The sequence below is a fragment of the Saimiri boliviensis genome, chromosome 4 (assembly GCF_048565385.1).
Source record: "Saimiri boliviensis isolate mSaiBol1 chromosome 4, mSaiBol1.pri, whole genome shotgun sequence".
In the NCBI taxonomy this organism is placed as follows: domain Eukaryota; kingdom Metazoa; phylum Chordata; class Mammalia; order Primates; family Cebidae; genus Saimiri; species Saimiri boliviensis.
In genome coordinates, this window is record NC_133452.1 from 11526655 (window position 1) to 11549779 (window position 23125).

General features: G+C 47.5%; 3 protein-coding genes across 10 annotated transcripts in view; 1 reads left to right on the forward strand and 2 right to left on the reverse strand.

The window, feature by feature from the left end:
• Window positions 1–10154, reverse strand: part of SYTL3 (synaptotagmin like 3) — a 119034-nt gene extending 108880 nt beyond the window's left edge. Inside the window, exon 1 of one of the 3 annotated variants that reach the window (XM_074397186.1) lies at window positions 4642–10152. The gene's annotated coding sequence lies outside the window, so the exon portion shown is untranslated. Of the gene's footprint in view, window positions 1–4641 lie in introns of all 3 variants that reach the window. The other 2 variants (XM_074397189.1, XM_074397188.1) reach the window with 2 other exon arrangements.
• On the forward strand, window positions 4018–11834 carry DYNLT1 (dynein light chain Tctex-type 1). Of its 2 annotated transcripts, none has more exons than XM_010344312.3 (5): window positions 4018–4121; window positions 7091–7132; window positions 10404–10527; window positions 11086–11143; window positions 11419–11834. In XM_010344312.3, the coding sequence occupies exons 1-4, from the start codon at window positions 4095–4097 to the stop codon at window positions 11139–11141; spliced, it is 249 nt and encodes an 82-aa protein (XP_010342614.1). In that variant the 5' UTR covers window positions 4018–4094; the 3' UTR covers window positions 11142–11143; window positions 11419–11834. The 2 variants fall into 2 exon arrangements, with proteins under 2 accessions (XP_010342614.1, XP_010342613.1); XM_010344311.3 differs by having other exon boundaries at window positions 4019–4121; window positions 11066–11143.
• A 696-nt stretch (window positions 11835–12530) lies between these two features.
• Window positions 12531–23125, reverse strand: part of TMEM181 (transmembrane protein 181) — a 105163-nt gene continuing 94568 nt past the window's right edge. For 4 of the 5 annotated variants that reach the window (XM_074397185.1, XM_039467639.2, XM_010344310.3 and 1 more), the window contains exons 13-18: window positions 23025–23076; window positions 19605–19687; window positions 18294–18383; window positions 16698–16764; window positions 16185–16291; window positions 12531–14960 (exon numbers count right to left, since the gene is read on the reverse strand). In XM_074397185.1, coding sequence (XP_074253286.1) covers window positions 16213–16291; window positions 16698–16764; window positions 18294–18383; window positions 19605–19687; window positions 23025–23076 — 371 coding nt within the window. In that variant the 3' untranslated portion in view covers window positions 12531–14960; window positions 16185–16212. The remainder of the gene's footprint in view (window positions 14961–16184; window positions 16292–16697; window positions 16765–18293; window positions 18384–19604; window positions 19688–23024; window positions 23077–23125) is intronic. The other variant, XM_039467636.2, reaches the window with a different exon arrangement.

Genomic DNA, 23125 nt, shown 5'->3' on the forward strand with positions numbered 1-23125 from the left:
CTCCAAATTGAAAAACAAAGCCAAGATTCACTCTACCGACTCACGGCATAGAAACTAAACATTACTCTAAAATATGGCAGAATACCAAAGATTCATGAGCAGTTATGAGTCAAGATGGCTGAGCTCCAGTGCTTCTGATGGACATCCATTCGTGGCAGATGGAAGGTGCTGGAAATGGCACCTGGTGAATTGCCAAATGTCTTGGTGATGTTAAATTCCTTAGTCCTACAGACCGTACATCAGTTGGGCAAAATACAATATCACATCACTGCATTTTTCCAAGCACTACAACATCACATAAGCCTAGAGAATTCAATCCCTACTATTTACAGATATCTATTTAAAAAAATATTCTGGCTGGACACAGTGGCTCATGCCTGTAATCCCAGCACTTTGGGAGGCCCAGGCAGGCAGATCATGAGGTCAAGAGATCATGACTTTCCTTGCCAACACGGTGAAAACCAGTCTCTACTAAAAACATAAAAATCAGCTGGGTATGGTGACACATGCCTGTAATCTCATCTACTCAGGAGGCTGAGGCAGAAGAATCACTTGAACCCAAAAGACAGAGGTTGCAGTGAACCGAGATCGCACCACTGTACTCTAGTCTGGTGACAGAGAGATAGTCTGTCTCAAAAAAAAAAAAAAAATTCATAAAGACCATGTTTTAGCCGGGCGCGGTGGCTCAAGCCTGTAATCCCAGCACTTTGGGAGGCTGAGGCGGGTGGATCACGAGGTCAAGAGATCGAGACCAGCCTGGTCAACATGGTGAAACCCCGTCTCTACTAAAAATACAAAAAATTAGCTGGGCGTGGTGGCGTGTGCCTGTAATCCCAGCTACTCAGGAGGCTGAGGCAGGAGAATTGCCTGAACCCAGGAGGCGGAGGTTGCGGTGAGCCGAGATCGTGCCATTGCACTCCAGCCTGGGTTAACAAGAGCGAAACTCCGTCTCAAAAAAAAAAAAAAAAAAAAAAAAAAAAAAAAAAAAAAGACCATGTTTTAGTCAACTTTAGTCAACTCTGAACCCCAGCTCAGAGCCTGACACGAGGGGAGTGCTCCATATACGTGTGTTGAACAAGTGAACAAAGTTACGAAGGTAAACAGACCAGCTCATCTGTTTATTGGCAGCCTCAAAATGCCATAAATATGATCATTTAGCAAATGTTCTTTGATAGTTAAAATTGGAGAGTGGCACCCAATGTATAAAAGCCAAAATCATGTAAACATTTTTTAAATGCACATTTGCATGTTTTTTGTTGATTTATGTGCAGACTGGTGATTTTCAGTTACAAGAAGATCCACGCATTAATTATGCACCATCCTAGCAGCCATTCAAGAAATTCATTTAAATTAGGAAGTTCCTAAAAGGTCGTGGAAAAAATTAAAAATGTTGTCCCGGCTGGGCGCGGTGGCTCACGCCTGTAATCCCAGAACTTTTGGGAGGCCGAGGCGGGTGGATCACGAGGTCAAGAGATCGAGACCATCCTGGTCAACATGGTGAAACCCCGTCTCTACTAAAAACACAAAAAATTAGCTGGGCATGGTGGCACGTGCCTGTAATCCCAGCTACTCAGGAGGCCGAGGCAGGAGAATTGCCTGAACCCAGGAGGCGGAGGTTGCGGTGAGCCGAGATCGCGCCATTGCACTCCAGCCTGGGTAACAAGAGCGAAACTCCGTCTCAAAAAAAAATAAAAAATAAAAAAATTTTTAAAAATTTAAAAAAATGTCGTCCCAAGCGACAGGCTCTTCTATTGCCAGCATCCACTCAGATCCGGTTGGCCCTCACTTTGCACATAGTTCTGTGACACTTAGCTACTGAACTCCAGGTTCGCAACAAAGTAGCAGAAGAAAAGAGATTTAAGAGGTTCCTGATTGGCCTCTTCATTGATCCTGATTGGATCATGGTGGGGCCAAGAGCTTGGAACCAGGTAGGCAGAGAACAGCCAAAACGAGATCTCAGGTGATGCTGGGAATGGCAGGAAGGCAAAGCAACGTCAGCATCAGAATCACCTGTAGACTGAGGCACAGGATTGAAACAAAGACTGAAATACCAGAACAAGGGGGTGAAGCCAAGTAATAAGAAGGGAACTCAAAAGGCAGAGAAAGTTCAGAATCCAAGGAAAGGAAGACCAGGTGTGAGAAAGCAACCAGCCCACTCAGCAAGTCTCCTTGCTCAGACCAAGCACCCAGGGCCAAGGAGCCTTGGGTCAGTCATGGCTCCACCCTCTCCTCGCCAGCCCTGTTTCCCCCAAAGAGGCAGGTGGTTGCATCATCTTCTACTCCCCAGTTCTCTCCATTTGGGTCTGAGGCAAAGCTAACACCAGTGGGGAAAATGATTCATTCAATAAATTTTAGGCAGGGCATGGTGGCTCACAACTATAATCCTGGCACTTTGGGAGGCTGAGACTGGAGGATCCTTTGAGCCCAGGAGTTTAAGACCAGCCTGGGCAACACAGTGAGGCCCCATCTCTACAAAAGAAATATTTTTAAAAGTAGCTGGGTGTGGTGGCTAGTGCCTGGAATCCCAGCTGCTCAGGAGGCTAAGGCAGAATACCTTGAGCCCAGGAGTTCAAGCTCTTAGTGGTCTTTGGATGACTAAACTTTAACACATCTTAGCTCAAAATATCTGATCACACCACTGCACTCCAGCCCAGGCAACAGAGTGAGACCCTATCTCTAAATAAATAAATACATTTTAATTGTGCAGCTATTATGTGCCAAGCACAATGTAAAAGGAAGGCGATACATTAGTAAACAAAACAGATCCTACCTGCATGGCACTTAATGTCTAAATGAAGACACACACACCATAAACAGGCAACCATAAATACATTCTTGCAAAGTGAGAGAAGTGCTATGAGGAAAATGTACACGATGCCGGGTGGAGAATGAGGTGGTGGGCTACCTTAGATGCAGTGGTCACAGGAAGTCTCTCTGTAGGGGATTTTGAGCTGAGATACGTTAAAGTTTAGTCATCCAAAGATCACTAAGATTAGTCTATAGTCTGAAAACCCAGGAGCTACTGACTTAGGGCAAGGCAGAACAGGTGAGAGGAGAGAAGGGTCTTGGGGTGAGGTTCCTCTTGAAGGACATGATAGACCAACCAGGTTACAGTCCGATGGTCAGAATCCAGGTGAGAGATATCAATCTTTAACTAAGGTCCGGAGCATATGGGGTAGAAATAACAAGGGTTGCTTGGTGGATTACATGTGGGATTTGAAGCTTAGTTCTACCAAGTCCCTGGGACCCTTGCTGTCAGCTCTTTCCTGGGGAACAGAAAGTGGGTTCCAGCAGCCTGAAATCAAGTGCATGATGAAACCAGAAAAAGCAAACGAACGCCAAAATCAAAACTCTGAGGCTGAGAATACCTGCACACAGGTGCAAGTGCCCTAGCTTTTCGCGGAGGGCAGTTCACCAGAACCCAGGGCAATTCCTAATTTCCATAAAGAGCCCAGATATAAATCAAGTGTGGCTAGTTCACTGTGGTTAAGGTAGTCAGGAAGTGTGCCACAGTTTACAAAATTTTTCAACCAAAATGGTTTCATTTTAACGCTGCTTAAAGGAAAAATTCTCGTTTACCTGGAAAACTTAACTCCTCAAAGGGAAGTTTCGTTCAACAGCTAAAGTGTGCCAATCCCAGATCCCCGAGGGAACTGCAACAATGTGTGACCGGGCGCGCTGCCTTCGGCAGTCGCCGTGGAGTTTGCTGCCAGGTGTCGGAGCCGGTTTGCACGTCCGCGTCAATCCCCGCAGTACAAACCAGAGGAGGGGCCGGGACCACGCTTCCCCTCTCGTGTGTTTTGTTTCTGTTGCTGAGGTTCAGGGAGTTGCCTGGCTACCCTCACGGGTTCCTATGAAAACCACCACTTCTGAGAGGATGGGAGGAGAGGCCAATTCAGGGTCCACCCCGCGGGCCCCGCCCAGGCACGGGGTCCCTGCACTCGGCAGCTGGGCAGGGAAGGGCGCGGCCCGGAAGCTGGGCGTGGGCGGGGCTGGCGCGAGCGGAGAGGGGCGTGGCAGGCCGGGGCGGGGCCTGGGTGCGCCTGCGCAGGCCGCGCCACTCAGGGAGGCGGAGGCGACGCGCGGGAGGAAAGATGGAAGACTATCAGGCTGCGGAGGAGGTAACCGCCGGGTCGGCGACGGAAGGGTGGAGGCCTAGAGCCCTGGGCGCGGAAGGACGCGCGGTCTTGACCGGAAAGCCCTGGCTGTCACCGTCCCCCGGCTAGGCCAGTCTCGGCCGCCCACGGCTTGAGGTTCACGATCGCCGGCGTTCAGCCCAGCCCCAGCCTGCCCGGGTACTGCTGCCGTTTCCCCGGCACCGGGTGCGGGAAGGGGATTGAGTTCCTTCCCGCGCGGGGCGGCACCGGGCGTGACTGGGACAGAGCGCCTGGGTGAGCGGCGCGGAGACGCCTTCCCGTAGAGCCTCTTCCCCGGCCCTCTGCGGACCTCCCCGGGAGGATGACATCACCGCCCCTTGCTCTGCGGGGCGGACCCCAGCCCCAGCCCCGAGCGGGGCGCGGCGGCCGAGCTGGGAGCGCCGAGGCCTGGACGTCCGCGCGGGGGTGCAGGTGACACTCTCGCCCCCAGCCCCTCCCCTCGGCTGGCGTCCTGGCCACGCCGCGCCTTTGTCTCGGGCCTCACCTGGTTCCGCAGCGCTGGGAATGAGTAGCATATTTCATTTCTGTCTGTAAGAAAGCTCATTGTTGTTGGGGGGAAACCGTCTCTTTCTGTCTCCTTGAGGAAGTAGGATAAAGCTCACGATCTTGCCAAGCAGAAGACACCCACCGGCACCGTGTGCGTTAAATGGCTTTCTTTCAAGCTCACGGTCATTCGGGAAATAGAGCTGATGGGCGCAGCTGAGATAGAACACTCATTTTCTTCTTACTGAATAATCCTCGCTGAAATTCAGAATCCGATATATTATACAGCCTGTCAAAAATAAAAACTATAGATACATTTGGTAAGATTGGACATTTTACCATTCATGAAATTTAAGGAGGAATATTTTCAGGGAAATTAAAACTAAGGCTTAAGCTTAAGGACTGATTGTAGATTCAGTTTTGATCTGATTTCCTCACTAACGTGCACTTCCTGCGACAGTGGCATAATCGGTGTTTGAATGCTGATGGCAACCAAGTGAACAATGACGAGAAGACCTGCTTCAGAAGCAGCTGGCAAAGACAAACCTTTTCCCTTAAACTGTTGCTAATATTGGAAAATGGCTTGTATTGTAGTCATATCGAGTAAAACTGTTCTAAAAAAAGAAATGGCTATGTAAAGAGAAGCCCTTAATACTGCGGTCCGATTCTGGCTCCCACAGATGAGGTAGCTAAGTGACTTCATTATTCTAGATCTCAATTCCGTATGTATCAAATGAAGGGGCTGGACAGAGTGATTAGTGTTTCCTATGGGATGGATGCTCTGGGAGGTGGAGGCCATGGCTGTCTTGCAGAAGGCATGCCTTAGGTATTTACTGAATGGTCCCCTTCTGGTCCTCCCACCAGCCTCTCTGCAGTCTTTTCTGCGTCTGTTCTAACTTCATGTAGATTCCTGGGCCTTTGTAACTATTCTCTAAACTCATCATTCATCTTTCTTGGAGAAGATGAAACTGTTCACTGGATTCATTACAACGCTCTGCTTTCCACGAAACATTCTTTAAAATGTCCCTCAACCTTTTTCATACTTTAACCATATGAAAGGTGATACAGCACCTTTCCTTTGTAATTAAGGTCACTATAATCACTTGGAAGGATCCTTTAGGCTTCCAGAAATTACCTCATCTCTAAGATATTGCAAATTGTCATTCACTCAGTGAGTTGGTTTTGTTTCAGTCTGACTTCTGAGTACAGCAAGTGAGGTGGCTTCGGGCAGTCAGCTCTTGACTCCCCTAAAAAGAAAGGGCAGGGCCTTTAGTGGACAACAGCCAGGCAGGGAGAGACTCACTGCCAAATCAAGGTTCCCTGCCTTGATTCCCCCAAGATGCACATTGACTGAGGGCCCCAGGGGCTGCCCTCTTGAAGGCATGTCAAGAGCTACGTACCTTTTCTGTGACTCAGCAGTAACTTTAAACGCTTGTGCTCATGTGAAGAGCACATTGGCAGGCAAGTGCCTGACCAATGTTATTTTCAGGATGATCTTTCACCCATTAAGATCTGCCATGTGTAAAAGGGAAAGAAAGAAAACTATACTCTTGGCACCAGATTACTGCAGGCAGCCCATCTCCTGAGTCATCCAGACACTGACAGAGAACGGCCATGCTGGCAGCTGGTGGTTTAGTCCTGGAGCAGGAGGGCAGCACTGGAAAAGAAAAATAATTATCTGGAAATAATACAATCATTGTAAATTTTACAACTAATGGTGCTTTAAAACAATTTCCTCAAGGCCAGACCTCCTAATCAGTTTACATCAGGGAAGAGAGAATTACATCTTAAATGGATTGCTTCAGCAGCTTCGGTTAATTTATACAAAAATCAAACAACTCATTAAGCCTCTCTATTGGTTGATTCCAGCAGCCAGTTGAAATGGGAAATTGAATTCTAGTTTAAAGTGAAATCTTAGAGTGTGGCATGATTAAAACAAGACGGGCCGGGCACAGTGGCTCATGCCTGTAATCTCAGCACCTCGGGAGGCCGAGGCAGGAGGATCACCTGAGGTCAGGAGTTCAAGACTGGCCTGGCCAACATGGTGAAACCCCATTTCTACTAAAAATATGAAAATTAGCCAGGTATGGTGGAGGGCACCTGTAATCCCAGCTACTTGGGAGGCTGAGGCAGGAGAATCGCTTGAATCTGGTTGTAGTGAGCTGAGATTGCACCACTGCACTCCAACCTGGGCTGCAGAGTGACACTCCATATCAAAAATAAATAAATAAAAATAAAACAGAACAACTTTCAATTATGTGCATCTATTCTAGTCTTCTGGTTTCTGAAGACTTGCAGTGCCATCCATCCTTGGTAACATGAACAGTCTAGTTAGATTATTTCTAAGGTCTTCATTTCTAAATTATGTTCATTACCTAAATCTGCATTTACCAATGTAGTGGAAATATCTTTTAAACAAATCAAACTTAACTGAATGTTCTTTCTTACAGACTGCTTTTGTTGTGGATGAAGTGAGCAACATTGTAAAAGAGGTAAGAGGAGAAATGCTCTCTTCTGAAATGTTTATAGCTTGTATTAGAGAAAATATGTTGTAAATACCATCTTGGAATTGTTTCAACCAAGTCTCTGTTTTGGTGTTTCGAATAACAGGTTTTATTTCAGTAAATAGCTGGATAAGAATTGCTCCTATATTATGTAGATTATTTAAAATCAGACAAGGATTTTATGCACATAGAATTATTACTGAATATCACCAAAACTTGATTTTATAACCTTTTAGCATAAAAGACTCTGGCATACTAATAAATGTTTCCAGGGCTTAATGAAGAGTGAGTTTAAGAAAATTCAACTTCTAGTTACTCCAGACCTGGTGATCCAGTTTGGGACCTATTTGCTTACTTTTCTTACATTCCTAAACTTCACACTTTTTTGTGGTGTTGATCATGAGGAGGATGAGAGACAGAAGGATGCTTGTTACTCATTCAGAAAGTACACACAGAGGGAGCATGCAGGGCGCAGACCTTCCTGGAGTTTACAGCTGTGGGGCAGGCAGGGCAGACACATCAAATAGTCCTGCTGCAAAGTGTTCGCTTGCATTTGCTGTGTGGGAAGCGCACTGTGAGAGCACTGAACGGGGAGTGTGACCCACCCAGGGAGTTCAGGGACTATTTCGAGCTGCAAGCTGAAGAATGATAGAAGTAGGGGCAACGCAGCAAAAAGAGGGGACAAGGCCTCGTGGGAGGTGGGGGCAGTGCACGGTGTGTGTGAGGGAGTGGAAGGAGGTGGGTGTGGCTGGAGTGGTGCTGAGAGCTAGGAGCCCTGGGGCAGGAACGAAGCCGAAGATTTTCCTCATCAGCTTCCCTGCCTTCCCTGGGTAAGATGCGGCACAGACTAATTAAAGCCATTGGCTAAAAGAAAATTATAAGATGGTCTGAATTTAATGATACTGTTTGGTGTTTCATGTGTAATTGAGGATTTAATATAAATTATTGACTAGTGTTCAATAAAAAAACACAACCTATGTTTGTGACCAGTATCCAAAAGCAAAATGATTTTGTTTTACCATTTACATTGTTCAGAATCAGGCATGACTTTCCTGTTTCTTTGAGGGATCTGTAAGTTTGCTTTTCATGGTTATCTAAATCCAGTTTCACATGGATCACATTTGGGACCAGGAAGGTGGGTAGATTACACCAGAACTGGGAACAGCGGTGGTGACTTGTTGGGAAGTATAGTTCTGCCTCAGTTGTTTTCTGCCTTAGCTTTGACTTGGTTCCCAGGTGGCAAATGCAATTGAAAGTACACATTTCCAGCCAAGCACAGTGGCTCACGCCTGTATTCCCAGCACTTTTTGGGGCTGAGGCAGGCAGATCACCTGCGGTCAGGAGTTCGAGACCAGTCTGGCCAACATGGTGAACCCCATCTCTACTAAAAATACAAAAAAATTAGCTGGGCATGGTAGTGGGGTCCTATAATCCCAGCTACTCGGGAGGCCGAGGCAGGAAAATTGCTTGAACCTGGGAGGGGGAGGTTGCAGTGAGTTGAGATCACGCCATTGCACTCCAGCCTGGGCAACAAAAGTGAGACTTCATCTTAAAAAAAAAAAAAAAAAAGTACACATTTCCAATCCAATCTACATGGAAACATGAGGTGACATTCCAGTGTTACTTGAACTTGTATCACTGGCTTCAATAGCTTTTTTGCCTCCACAATAGGTAATTCTGTATTCAAGTTACCCAAGTATTGGGTAGTAGTAAATTTGCACAAATTGAAAATTGATTCCCTCCTCCCTTAAAAACTGAATTTCAAAGTATGTGTGGAGAGGTGGTGGAGGGAGGTTTGGCTTGAACAAAGCCTTCTCCCCCTTTGACAATGCCCAGGTCTAGTAATACTGCTGTCCCCTTAAACCAGGACTTCTGGTCCCCCAGACCCCTTGTAACCTCTGAGCTGGGAGGGAACACAGTAGCAGAGGACGAGAAATAAGCCAGACTTGTGAGTAATGTGACTGCTCAGAGTCCCTGGGAGATCACAGGCAGTCTATAGGCAGAAAGCGGAGTGTGACCTAGAGAGGTTTTAGGTCCTCAAAAGCAAGGTCACTGGATCCAAGCCCCAGGCATCAGATTCCCGTCTGTCGCCACCACGCAAAGCTCAGATCCCAGATTGCTGGTGTTCTCTGCCTGAGGACAGACCTTGGCCCTCACTGAATGTTTTCATTTTCACTTTAGCTCATAACTGTCATAGAAATTCAGGTTCCTGGTTTCCAGCACAGCCAAGTTAGGGCTAGAGAAGAAGGCTGCTGAGATGCAAGCTCACTGGCATCCCACTGAAAGGAGACCGACACTGAAAGACCCAGAAAACCACACGATGGCAGTATCATAGTAAGCTTAGCAAGAGCAGCAACAGTGAGCCCTGCATCGTCAGATAACCTCAAAGAATATAGCACAGAAAAAGAAGTAAACGTATAATAAAGGAAAAAATGGGCTGAATGCTGTGGCTTATGCCTGTAATCCCAGCACTTTAGGAGGCTGAGGCAGGAGGATCACTTGAGCCCAGGCATTTGAGAGCAGCCTGGGCAACAGAGCAAGACCCCATCTCTACAAAAAGATAGAGCTGGGCCTGGTGGCACATGTCTGCAGTCCCAACTACTGGGGAAGCTAAGGTGGGAGGATTGCTTGAGCCAAGGAGGTCAAGGCTGCAGTGAGCCAGGATTGCATCACTGCTCTCCAGCCTGGGCAACGGGAGACCCTGCCTCAGAAAAAAAAAGAAAAAAATTTCATTACAAACCTAAAGTAAGTTCTGGAACATAAAGGGCTTTTCTTTAGTTATCTGAAAAATGCACTTAACATGCAACATATTCCCAGACAATGCTGAATAAAAGAAGTATTTTTGAATAGATGATTATTTGGATAGGTTTATATATTATCAGTTGTACAAATATAACTCATCTAAAATACAGTATTAGTATATGTTAAGTAGTATTAGATAAAATAACTTTTAAAAAAGGAATAGGTAAAATACTTTCTAGCCTCAACAAGAAAACAATGTATTATCTATAAATATTAATAATAGTGAATATTAAATGCAATTAGGTCAAAACGTATAATTTGACAGACTGAATTTTTAAAATATCAAACTTACTTCAATGAAATGTAATGCTGTTAAAAAGTGTATTTGCAGAGGCATCCTCATAATTAAAAATAAACTTCATCAATCACTTCTGGGGGTGGTAACTGTCAGTTCCTAATTGAAAGGTGGTGTGGGTGCATTTGCATAACGGTGACACACTTTTGCTTTGTTTTCTAGGCTATAGAAAGCGCAATTGGTGGTAACGCTTACCAACACAGCAAAGTGAACCAATGGACCACAAATGTAGTAGAACAAACTTTAAGCCAACTCACCAAGCTGGGAAAACCATTTAAATACATTGGTAATGGATTTTTGTTTCTTATTTGGGGGATAGTTCTTTCACACTGATCAGAGGTGTGTCCAGTACCAGAAACGACAGACAACGTGGCCTCCCCTCAGGGAGTCGGTCGTGTGTAGAGTATACGTTAGCACACTTGACCGTTTGGCTGCTGGTACAGTTGCAGGGTGTATGTGAAGCAGGGTCTTACCGGTCCCATCAGATGCTTTTAGCACAGGTGAAGCATAGAGGAAGTGTGTACAGCCAGCCACCCACTTGCAGTGGTTCAACTGAGGATTTTTGACTTTATGATGGATTTACCAGGGTATTAAGTTTATTTGCAACTTACATTTTCATTTATTGTCAATTTATGATGGGTTTATGGGACATGGTATAAAGGAGCACCTGTAATTTGTCAGTATAGTGAAAGGCGGCAATCTGTCCCTATAGTTTTTAACGAAAACATCAACCATGCGGAGCCATGTACATTTGCTAAAAGTGGACAAAATGACATTTATGTTACCAAGTAGATTTCTCTAATAAAAGTTTGTTTTAACTCAAGTGACCTGTGTAATTATGCAGAAGAATGGAGCGGGATTACATACAGCAAGTTCCTGCTTCTGGGACAGCTCCACTGACGGTATGATCTTCATTCATGTTAAAGAAGTTTTGTGTGCGTTTTCCCTGAAAGTTTTCAAGTCACTTCTTGGATCATGCTGATATATATTATCTAAAAGCAGTGTTTTCACTGGATGTTTCATATCTTTGAATGCAATACATGTTTAGCACCTTTTAAAACATTTCATGATAGACTTGCATAGCAGAGACATAGGTACTTGACTGTTGGCCTTACTGTGGTAGAACGTCAAGTCCGCCAGCTTTCCTTGTCTTAGATGCTACTCTGTCCTCCCACAGGGAGCTGCACCGTGCGATGGGAGAATAAGACCATGTACTGCATCGTCAGCGCCTTCGGACTGTCTATCTGACCTGCAGTCCAGCCTATGACCCTTCTCCTTTCGTCTCTAGTTCATCCTCTAACCACCAGCCGTGAATTCAGTGAACTCTTTTCTCGTTCTCTTTGTTTTGTGGCACCCTCAAAATGTAGAGAAAAAGACCAAATGACCACACTGTGATGTGAACTGCACCGAAGTCAGATGAGTATCCCCATAGGTCACCTGCAGCTTGCGTTGCCACTTGTCTTAACTCTGAAATTTCTTTTCAAAGGTGCTAAAATCTGCAATCTGCTAGTTTGAAACTTGCTCTACTCTGATTCAAATACACTAATTTTCCATACTTTATACTTTTGTTAGAATAAATTCTCCAACTCTAAAGTCTGTTGGGTTCTTCATAGTCTATGGTATAGTATCATAAATGATTTCCCGGTATTTAATGAGTGGCTTCAAAATTCATAAAACTAAAAAAGTTCGTTCTGCTGTGGCCCTCTCCATGATGTACTCATTTCCCCCATGGGACCAGGATCCTGAAGGTTCTGTTGGGTTCTGGTTAGATTCCACCCCTGGGCTTCACAGCCACCATTCTTAAGCCCTCCTCTTTTCACGGTTAAGGCGGGGGAGGTGGGCAAGCCAGTTTCTATTCTCTTAGCCAGAGAGCTCTAACTCACCCTTGGCCCAAAGCTAACACCGTGACTGTTGATCCCACTGCGACTGTTGATCTCTGGAGCACTCACAGACTGTTTTGGTACGTCATAGCTTACTAAATGGCTTTCACAATCACTTTGTGTCCTCAACAATTTGCAGCCATTTAAAAATCAGAAAATGTGTTTGGAAGTTATCTGATGGGTTTAAAGCCACACATCCAAGTAGGCAGGGAGATGGGCCCAAACCCAGGACTCATTTCCATCTTCAGTGCTCTTCCTCAGGCCACGTTAGACATGGCAATAAAGACACCTCGTCTCTGCTTGCTGAAATGGAAAAGCTCTGCCATTGTCTCCAAAGCTGCTTTATTCAAGCATTTATGTCTGCAAGGCCAAATTAACTCCACACACAAAAAGCAAATAAAGACAGAAGTGAATACTAAAAATTTATTAACATTTAGCAGAAGGGTAGCGTCGGAATTAAACCATTCGCAAAACATGACAACTTACCATAAACAAACATTCATTTTTGCCTGATGACAGCAACAACTGTGATGGGGTGGCACTGTGCTCCACAGACAGCCCACACCCGCGCACACGGCCCTACCTCTCCTTCACACCTGCACACACGGCCCTACCTCTCCTTCCACACCCGCACACACGGCCCTACCTCTCCTTCACACCCGCACACACGGCTCTACCTCTCCCTTTGGGCTTAAGGTTTAGTGTAATTTTTACAAATATTTACAGTCATTTTGTAAAAAGGCAGTTTTCAGTAGCAGAAAATTCTTCTGTTTCATAGTATGGTTACCAGCGTATCTCCAATGTCAAACCAAGATAAACAGCATCACAAGATGTCACAGACACACAACTTCCCTTCGGCCAGGGGGAAAGATTTGTATCTTCTTTTTTTCCCCCCAAAAGTCCAACCTCTAAGGCAACTGGTTTCTAAAATGCTCACAATACACAAATACTTCATGTTTCAAGTCTCATCTTCACTAAGTGTTCAGAGAGACATCCCTTTTGTGAGGATGTGTTTTTCCTATGATAGAGGATTCAGGAACTAATTTACCACATTATAACATACTATTTAACACAACTACCCTCAGTAAACAGTTCATAAAATACTTGACGCTGGTGACGTTTGTCTTGTAGCCTCCCCAATTAGTGGGCCGGGTTTACATAATGTATCTAGACTTTGATTGCAATCTGCAGTTATGTACAGTAACAGCCTTACCTTGAATATCGTATACATCTCTGCTCTAGCCTTTCAAATGGGGCTTGAGAGAGAGAAAAATGGCACCACATCACTGCTGTAATGATTTAATAATAAATCAAGCAGACTTACTATCCACATGGATAACGAAGCTCTCCCTAGGGAAACTGAAATACCTCTGGTCATCTTCCAGTTCCCCTAGACTGGACCAGTATTAAAAAATCCCAGAGATGATGTTACTAACGCCATTACCATGAAAAAACGAAAGTAAGCCCTTTCAGTTTGCAAAACTCTCCTTGCAGAAAGACAATTTTCTTGCTACTGTCAAAAGTTTCTGGCAGACTTTAGTGTTTTAACCCGATACTTACGGCACATATTCTATATGCCAACTGCTATAGAGTTTAAGCAAAATTGTACATGGGGCACGTAGTATGTTAACATTTGTGATATACCAGGGAAAACAATTTGAAAATACACGATAAACATTTTCCCCTTAAGTACTTTTTTTTTCTTATTTCCAACTTAGTTACACAAAGTAAATAAATAATCCCATATTTTTCATTTCAATGATGCCATGAAGACTCAATGTATAAAGATAATAGTCATCAGTTTATAATTACAGTATAGGACAAAGATAAGTTTTAAAAAGTTCTAGTGTGTGTATGGCTAAATGCCTCAAATATTTTACATTTACTGATAAATAACAGCATTCCAAATCATGGATGATTATTTTACAATGATTAAAAGTTGTAAACTGTATCACAGAATATGTTCATCAGCACAAGTCTTCATTAGTTTACATAAAATTATAGTTACAGTAGTCTTATTAGAAGTTGTAAAATTTGGTAACAGAAAATTTTTTTCAAACAAAGAAGTCACCACATCACTGCAAATTTAAAAATCATGTAAACTTGAGTTACCCTTGCAGTTACACTTTCCTTAAATATTCATATTTACAAGGTTTTTTTAAACAAGTGTGAATAGACTCCATATTAAAAGTATCACTAAAGTTTAAATTAAAAGGAAAGATACAGAGTCATAACAAATAGTCTCTCATGAACATCTCTAAGATCCTAGCACTATTTAACGTGGATGATGATCTGAAGCTCTGCATGGTAATATGAGTCAGTGCATAGATGAAGGAAAAAATTGGGTACTGCTTGCGTTTCGGAACTATCATCTTCTGGACCTCAATTCGCCAGGACGGCATCGGTCAGGTTGCCCACAGTTACCGGACGTTAACAGAGGTGTGACTGTAGAGGTCAAGGGGAAAGCAAGGGAGATGTCCACATGAGACTTCTATATGGAGACCTTGACTAAAAGGAACGGGGAAGCTCCAGGGCCTTGTACGATGCCACAGATTCAGCGGTGCCAAGGACTTCATGGAGGAGGTTGTCCCTACCTGACTGCCACGTGACGCATGGAGGACAGCGAACCCCTTCTGCACCAGCTGCCGTCTACCCAACTAGGTTTCCCATGAACCATTTAAAACATTTTTCTTTTTGCTTCAAAATACCAATTTTAAAAACTTTTGCCAATAAATCTAAAAATACCAGCTATAGGTGATGGGGAGGAAGGCAGCAAATCACACTGCCCTGTGTGTACCTACGCAACAATCTTGCGTGTTCTTCACACGTACCCCAAAACCTAAAATGCAATAAAAAAAAATTTATCTTTCATTGAGCTTTACTTTTAGACAAGTTCTTGCTCTGACACCCAGGCTGGAGTGCAGGAGCACAATCATGGCTCACTGCAGCCTCAACCTCTAGGGCTCAAGCATTTCTCCCACCTCAGCCTCCTAAGTAGCTGGGACTACACGGGCATGTCCTAGCAGGCCTAGTTTTTTTTTGTTTTTTTTTTAGTATTTTGTACAGTTGGAGTCTTCCTATGTGCCCAGCCTGGTCTCAAACTCCTGGGCTCAAGTGATCCTCCCACCTTTGCCTCCCAAAGTGCTGGGATTCCAGGTGTGAGCCAGTGCGCCTGGGCCTTCATTTCGCTTTTATTTAATTTTTAAAATAAAAAAAAAAATAAAAACTCTATTGCATTTCATATTCAACAGAACTGCAGAAACTGCTATTTATTAGAATAGTAAGCGTTCCTCTCCTGCCCACACCAGCCACAGGGAAATCACTCACAGTCATGTGTGTGCACACACAGGCCCCTGAAAAGCACCATGGCAATAAGACGTTCCCCACGGGAGTTGGTAACCTGCAAATTATCTTAGCCTTTCCTTATTCAGCTTATCAAACCCTCCCCAGAGCTCCACACTATTACTTCCCCTGTGGTGATGTAAAGGCTTGGAACCCAGGCATCCTCCATTCCCGAGGAGTTGTAACTCGCACAATGCACAAAACACAGGCTATGTAAGTGACCCATCACTTCAGCCACTTGGTTACCCAGGGCACTAGCCGCTCAATGAAGGAGGACTGCCCTGAAGCAGCCACAGAAAAGGCTTCCTTTGAGTTGAAAGGGTCAACAAACTACCAAAGAGAAGGGAAGCGAGCGGGTAATGCTGTCACGCTGTGGACCCAGTCACAGGGTTGCCCACGAACCTGGACTCGGTGGATGATTAAAAAAAAAAAAAAAAGGACATACTTCACTCCACTAAAAATGGGTAATTTCCTCCTCATCACTGAAAACATGCACTCTCGTCTGCAATCTTTGTAGAAAGGATTTGGCTGTTCAAACTTTTTATCAGCGCCTCTCTTCTCACAGCTACCATGACAATAAATTGGCTAAACATTTAAATTTGCCTTCAGTTTTGGTTTTCCTTTAAAAAATATATAAACAAATAAGGAACAGGAAATCTCTGCTGGAGAAAACTCAAACGGGACGGTTGGGAAACGGTCACCAGGGAAAGCATCCAGGCACCTTGTCACCTCACTGGCCTGGCAGGGGCTCAGTCACTGTCCGACTCCTCCTTGTACTTGGCTCGGATGGCCTGGCCGTTCTGGAGGGGCATTTCTTCATAGTCGCTCCTGTTAGCAAAGAGATTCACTTGAGACTGTCTTGACTTCTGACAGCTCTTTATTTTCTTCTTCTGCACTGACACGCCATTCCAGCAGGAACTCGCTCATAGCTTCACTCTCTCAATCTTCCATCTCCAGCTGCTACTGCTCACCCCGTCCTCCTCACCCCACCCCCAGGGCCCACCAGTCCAGAAAGCAGAGTTCTTCCTGCCCCACAGGTATCCAAAAGAAAGGAATACCACCACATCTAAGCCCGAATACTGGGAAAACAGAAAACCATGAACCACAGGACACTCCCAGGTAAATGCTTTAATCCCGTGAAAATAATTTTAGAATAGTAACCCGTTCAAGTAAGCATGCAAGGCCACACCGGGATGCCCAAGGTGCGCCGGCCTTCTAAGGGACAGGGCCTTACCCATAAATCACATCGTCATCGGAGTCATTGAGCATGGAGAAGGCAGGGTTGTCTTTCAGCTGCGACTCTGAAAACCAACAAGAGCATTTTCATCTCCAGCCACTGACACGATTAGCCTGGACAGGCAGGACGCTGTCCCCGACAAAGGACGGGAGTCAGAAAGGGCTGGACTCAAATTGCAGATGCTGGCACATCTGTACGAACCTCAACAAATCTCACAAGGCTATTTTCTCATCTATAAGACAGGGATGGGTTGGCCTGCCTGGCATGGACGTCCTGAAGGCTGAGGGAGGCGGCCGGTGGGAAAGCGCAGGCAGGCCTGCTGGTGCCCTCGCATGAGCTCTCCCTGTTGACGTGAGGAGCCAAAAACAGGCCCCAGGACACCTGGCTCTGCCATGCCTGCCCCCGCCCAGTCCTTGGACGTGCAGCAAGCTAATGCTTCTGAATGCCTTCTTGTGTAAAATGGGCACAATTACATGTTTATCATCAAGTTGTTGTGAAGCTTAAGTGAGATGCCGTTCGTGAAGGAGCTGGGAACGTGGCAGCGCTTGGTAAGATGTGTCGGGGCGGGGCGGGCCTGCCTGTGTTCTAGAGGGCTCCCATCCATTTCATTCCCTGTGCAAGAGGGTTGTTTTCGTTTCATTTCCAGATGACTGTTTCTGTATGTTTTGGCTTTTTTTGAATGATAACAACACTACTACAGATGGTCCCTGACTTACAATGGGGTTATGTTGTGATAAATCCATTGTTAAATTGAAAATATCATTAAAATGCATTGACTATACCTAATGCACTGAACATCATGGCTTAGCCTCTTCTGCCTTAAATGTTATTACATTAGCCTACAGTTGGGCAAAATTATCTAATGCAAAGCCTTTTTTTTAGCCACAGGTCTCATTCTGTTACCAAGGCTGGCGTGCAGTGGCGTGCTCATAGTTCACTGCAGCTTCACCTCTTGGGCTCAAGCGAGATCATCCCTCCTCAGCCAACCAAGTAGCTGGGACTACAGGAACATGCCACCACAACTGGCTAATTTTTAAATTTTTTCTAGAGGTGGGGTCTCTCTTTTGTTCACCAGGCTGGTTACGAACTCCCAGCCTCAAATAATCCTCCCACCTTGGCCTCCCGAAGTGCTGGGATCAAAGCCTATTTTGTAATACAACTTTGGACTATCTCATGAATTTATTGAATGCTGTACTGAAACTAAAACAAAGAATTGTTTGATTCCTCCCAAACGTGAATTGCTTTTGCACCATTGTAAAGTCAAAAAAAATCCCAAACTCGACAGCATAAGCTGAGAACTGTCTGTAGTTGACAGACTTGAGTTCGTCCGGCTGATGGACCTGTGGCTATCCTAGGGCACACTAACAAAGTGAGTGTATCAGCTCTGCATGGGAATGCCACGACACAGGCTCCACGTGTGCTGGGCCCCAACTCGTCTCAGAGCTCAGCATTTAAACTCACTGTCTCTCTGCCAAGAGAAACCACTAGGAATCATGGTGCCCAGATGAATGGGAAAACCAGGGAGTGGGTCACGGTGAACACAAGCTTCTGTGCCTGATACCTGGCCAGGAGCCCAGCCCCAGGGTGGCTTACCATAGAGGGCATTCTTCGACGGAGAGTACACAAAGGCCAAGGTGTAGAGATAAAAGTTCAGCAAGCCATAGAAAGATAAGAACTCGGCTGGTAGCACTGTTAAGGGAAGGAACAAAGCGCCTGGACGCCTCAGTCAGTGGCTCTGAAGCACCCTGACCACCTCCCGCCAGCAGCAGCCCCTTCTAGTACTAAGTACCAGACAGTGCATGGGGGCCATAACCCAGACATCAGGACGCCACGGTTCACGCCCACAGCCAGGGTCACAAGGACTCTACAAGATCACAGTCAATAACAGGTGAACTGCGGCCTCTCACGTCGGTGGAAACCTGGACCCACTGAGCCATGTGGTGGCACTCCTGTCACCACACCGAGAGCAGGGCCAGAAGAGATGAAGTTACAAGAGAAGGGCAGAAGGCCGTAGGCATGCGGTGAACCAAGGTATTCAGACACAATAATGAACAAACTCTCAAACCAGTTGTTCTGAACATTTTCTGGACTATGGCCCCCTAAGAAAATCTGATAAAAGCTTAACATAAAATTCAGTCACAAAAATCTGAAAAACTGTGTATTGATTCATACATTAACAGGGACACAGTAAGTCCCAAAGAAAGAACCCAAGATTTAAAGGATTAACTCCTGAAATGTCCCCATCGAGGGGGAGTGGAAAGCACACATATAAGCTCTTGGACCTCTGGGCAGGGGCAGGGCTCCCCAGAGGCCACAGCCCTGCGCCACTGGCCTGGGGCACAGGAGGAATCGAAGGGGGTCCCAGGACTTTATGAGGCCTTCTCTACAGACACAGCCTCAGCCTGCCACGACTATTATGCCCCTGGATACATCTCAGTGATGGGGAGGGAGACAGCCCTAGCAGAGGCTCACAGCAGCCCTCGGCCACCCCACAGTGCTCTGCTGGAGGGCAGCGGGGCCCGGACTCCCGTGATGTGCAGGAGTGACTGCACTGCACTTGGCACACGCTGTCCGCCCCTCTGGGTGGAAAGCAGGGTGGCATGGGCACGCTCCAGAGCGCCAACCCTCCCTGGGTTTTGAGCCGGGCTCTGCCACCCGAAACCTGATCTGGGGGAACTGCTGAGCCCTCGGGCCCAAGCTTCTTGTCTACAGAGGAGGCACAAGGCCACCCATTCCCGGGGCTGCAGCCGGGCCAACTCAGACACCTCTCGGCAGTGATGAGGCCTCCAGGGAACGGGACTCGAGGAGCGGATCCGTCTCCTCTCAAGAGGGGCAAACCTGAGCCACCAACCGCGCCGGCACTAAGCAGGCCTCCCGCGCCGGGGCCTCCAGTTAAAAGGATATAATTCTGGTAGTGAGTGGACAGCTCTGCTACAAAATTGTCTTGCAGCACTTGTGCTCCAAATCGCAAATAAAGGATGGCGATACTGAAAAAGACAGAGCAGCAGAGTATGTGACCATGCCTAAAAACAGCGCTAGCCTCAGAGAAGGCTCCACTCACCCCATTCAGCCTTTCTCTCTGCACACTACGATTTCTGCATGGGAACCTCCACACACATGCACAGATGCACACACACACATGGGCATAGAGCCCCTGCCTCTGGTTTCTGGTCTCGGATCTAGTCAGGCTAGACACACACACACACACACACACACACACACACACACACACACACACGACACACACACACACGGGCACAGAGTCCCTGCCTCTGGTTTCTGGTCTCGGATCTAGGTAGGCTAGACCCACCAGCTGGCTGCAGAGATCGGATGAACCCTGCTGCGACCTGGTCACTCTCCACTCAGGGCCCTGAAGTCCCTCAGCACATGCTCTTCCCTGCTCTCACAGTTCAGGTTTTCGAGACTGTCTCCTGTGACAGAGCAGCCCTCCCCTAGGGGAAGCCACAGCTCCCCTTCCAGACACAGGAAAACCTTCCCAGTCAGTCGCAGTGACTTCCACAGTGACTAAGGCAATGCACCTTTAGTTCAGACTCCCGCCCAGTGACAGATGACAATGGAGGCCTTGGGTAGCACAGGTCACAGGCTCCTTCCCCACCTGCTTCCCCCTCACCTCCCACGTGCCACCCTCAGCCAGATGGTTTCATCGACATGTGCACCAGACCCTCCGCCTCCCCAGCTCAAGCCCCTCCAGCGGCCCCCACGGCAAAACGCAAGCCGGACCCGAGAGCCCGCTCCACCTGCCACCGTGCCCACGCCTGCTCACCTCCCACCATGCTGCTGTCCCTGCAACTTGCCACACTGACACCCACCCAGGCTGCCAGCGCCTGCTCTGCAGCCTGGAGCAGCCACACACAGCTTTCAGGGCTCCTCCTCAGGTCCCCAGCCAAATGTCACATCCCCAAACCACTCATCTATGGCGCACTCCGTCCCCTCCGCAAGTCACATCTCCGTTTCGTTTGCGGCATGGCACGCAGGCAGTGTCTTTACTTGTTTGCTACTTGTCTCCCTCTGTGGGAACATAAACCCCACGACAGGAACCCGCCTGCCAGGGCAGCCACTCGGGCACTATGTGTAGGATAAATGCGTTCCCCTAACACTCCTGTGAGAAGAGAGCACGAGGCAGAGCAACTTCTGAGACAGAGGCCAACAACAGTAGACAGCAGCTCCCACCTCGGGGGCTAGGTAGTTTGAAGGTGAGGATGTGAGACTGAGAATGTGAGGGTGAGTGTGAGGATGTGAGAATGAGGGTGAGTGGGGTGAGGGTGTGAGAGGGTGAGAGGTTGTGAGTGATGGTGCGAGAGTGAGGCTGTGAGGCTGTGTGAGAGTGAGGGTGTGTGAGGGTGTGAGGGTCAGGGTGTGTGAGGGGGTGAGGGTCAGGGTGTGAGGGGGTGTGAGGGGGTGAGGGTGTGTTGAGTGAGGGTGAGGGGGTGTGAGGGGGTGAGAGTGAGTGAGGGTGGGTGAGGGTGTGTGTGTGTGACGTGTGAGGGTGAGGGTGTGTGAGGGTCAGGGTGTGTGAGGGGGTGAGGGTCAGGGTGTGAGGGGGTGTGAGTGGGTGAGGGAGGGTGAGGGGGTGTGAGGGTGTTAGGGTGAGGGAAGGCGAGGGTGAGGGTGTGAGGGTGTGAGGGTGTGAGGGTGTGTGTGAGGGTGTGAGACGGTGTGTGAGGGTGTGAGGGTCAGGGTGTGAGGGGGTGAGGGTCAGGGTGTGAGGGGGTGTGTGTGAGGGGGTGAGGGTGGGTGAGGGTGGGTGAGGGTGTGAGGGTGAGGGTGGGTGAGGGTGAGGGGTTAGGGTGTGTGAACGAGGGTATGTGAGGGTGTGAGAGAGGGTGTGAGGATGTGAGAGGATGAGAGTGTGAGGGTGAGTGAGGGTGAGGGTGCGCATAAGTGAGGTGTGTGTGTGTGAGAGGGTGTGAGGGTGTGTGTGAGGGAGAGGGTGTGTGAGGGTGTGCTTGTGTGAGAGTGGGCGTGTGTGAGGGTGTGAGCATTTGAGGGTGTGTGAGCATGTGTGAGGGTGAGCGTGTTTGAGGGTGTGTGACCATGTGTGAGGGTGAAGGTGTGTGTGAGGGTGTGAGGGTTAGGGTAAGAGTGAGGGTGTGAGGGCGTGAGTGAAGGTGAGGGTGTGTCAGTGTGTGAAGGTGTTTAAGGGTGAGGGTGTGTGTGAGGGTGTGAGCATGTGTGAAGGCGTGTGAGAGGGTGTGAGGGTGAGTGAGGGTGTGTGTGAGGGTGTGAGAGGTTGTGAGTGTGTGAGAGGTTATGAGGGAGTCAGAATGAGGTTGTGTGAGTGAGCCTGTATGTAAGGGTGTATGATAGTGTCTCAGACGTCACAGAGACGCAGTACACAGTTAGCACTGAACAGAGCCTAACAGTTAAAACACACATGCTGTATCATTCTGAGTAAATTCTGATGCTGAAAGAAATCTGAGTCCAAGTCCGAGCTGAGCTCCCACTCCAAGGGATGGGATGCCACTCATAGGGATGCCTATCTCAGTCCTCGCCCTCCACAAGGTGGGGACCCCCAGAGCCCACCTAGAAAGCTAGGACAAGGGCCGACTCCCAGAAGCCCTTTGTCACTCCCATAAAGCAAGAGGGCCGATATCCCCCTAATTGCCATCCAAACAACCTAGAAAGGAAAGGAGCAGCTACATTTTTCCCTCTTCTGGATTCTGATTTTAGGAGAAAGAGACAAACCATAAACAACCCACCAATTGATCTGGAATCTAACAACTTCCCAGCCCTCTCTGTTCCTCTACCAACTGGCCAGCACCAGTCCCCACGGAGGTCCGGGGCGCTCAGGCCAAGCCAAGCCTGCCCCGGGAGCCCCTGGGCTGACCCCACTCCCTGTCACAACAGGACCCAGCCCACCTCGCCTCACATAGCCCCCCCATGGCGCCAACGGAGCATGCTGCTCTGCTCAAGGGTGTCTGCTGTCCTAACTCGCGCTTAGAGTCCTGTCCTCGGGGAACCACAAGGATCCTGAGGTTCCCAGTGTGCTCACATCTGTCGTGTAGAATTCCAACCGTCCAGCCGACGACTGCATGCCGCACATATGGCAGGTGGCACAGCAAGGACGGAACACGCCCCGCGCAGGCCGAGTGCGCGCGAGCGAACGCGCTCCAGTCCCCACCACTTACAACGAAAACGTGCTCTCCAAGCTGGCGTCCGCTCACTGCCCACCTTGGTGGGAGGCCCTCTAACCTCATGAGTCTACTGGGCTAGAAGGACCCTGAAATCCACTCCACAACAGGAACCCCTCACCGTAAAAGTAAAATTCCGTTTTGCTCTTTTTAAGAAATTAAGTCTTCTTACCTAATGACAAGTACTACAAAAGTCAATGCGGTCAAAAATTTTAACCTGAGATCTGAAAAACAAAGAAACTCTCATTAACAACCCTGGAAGTACATTCCACT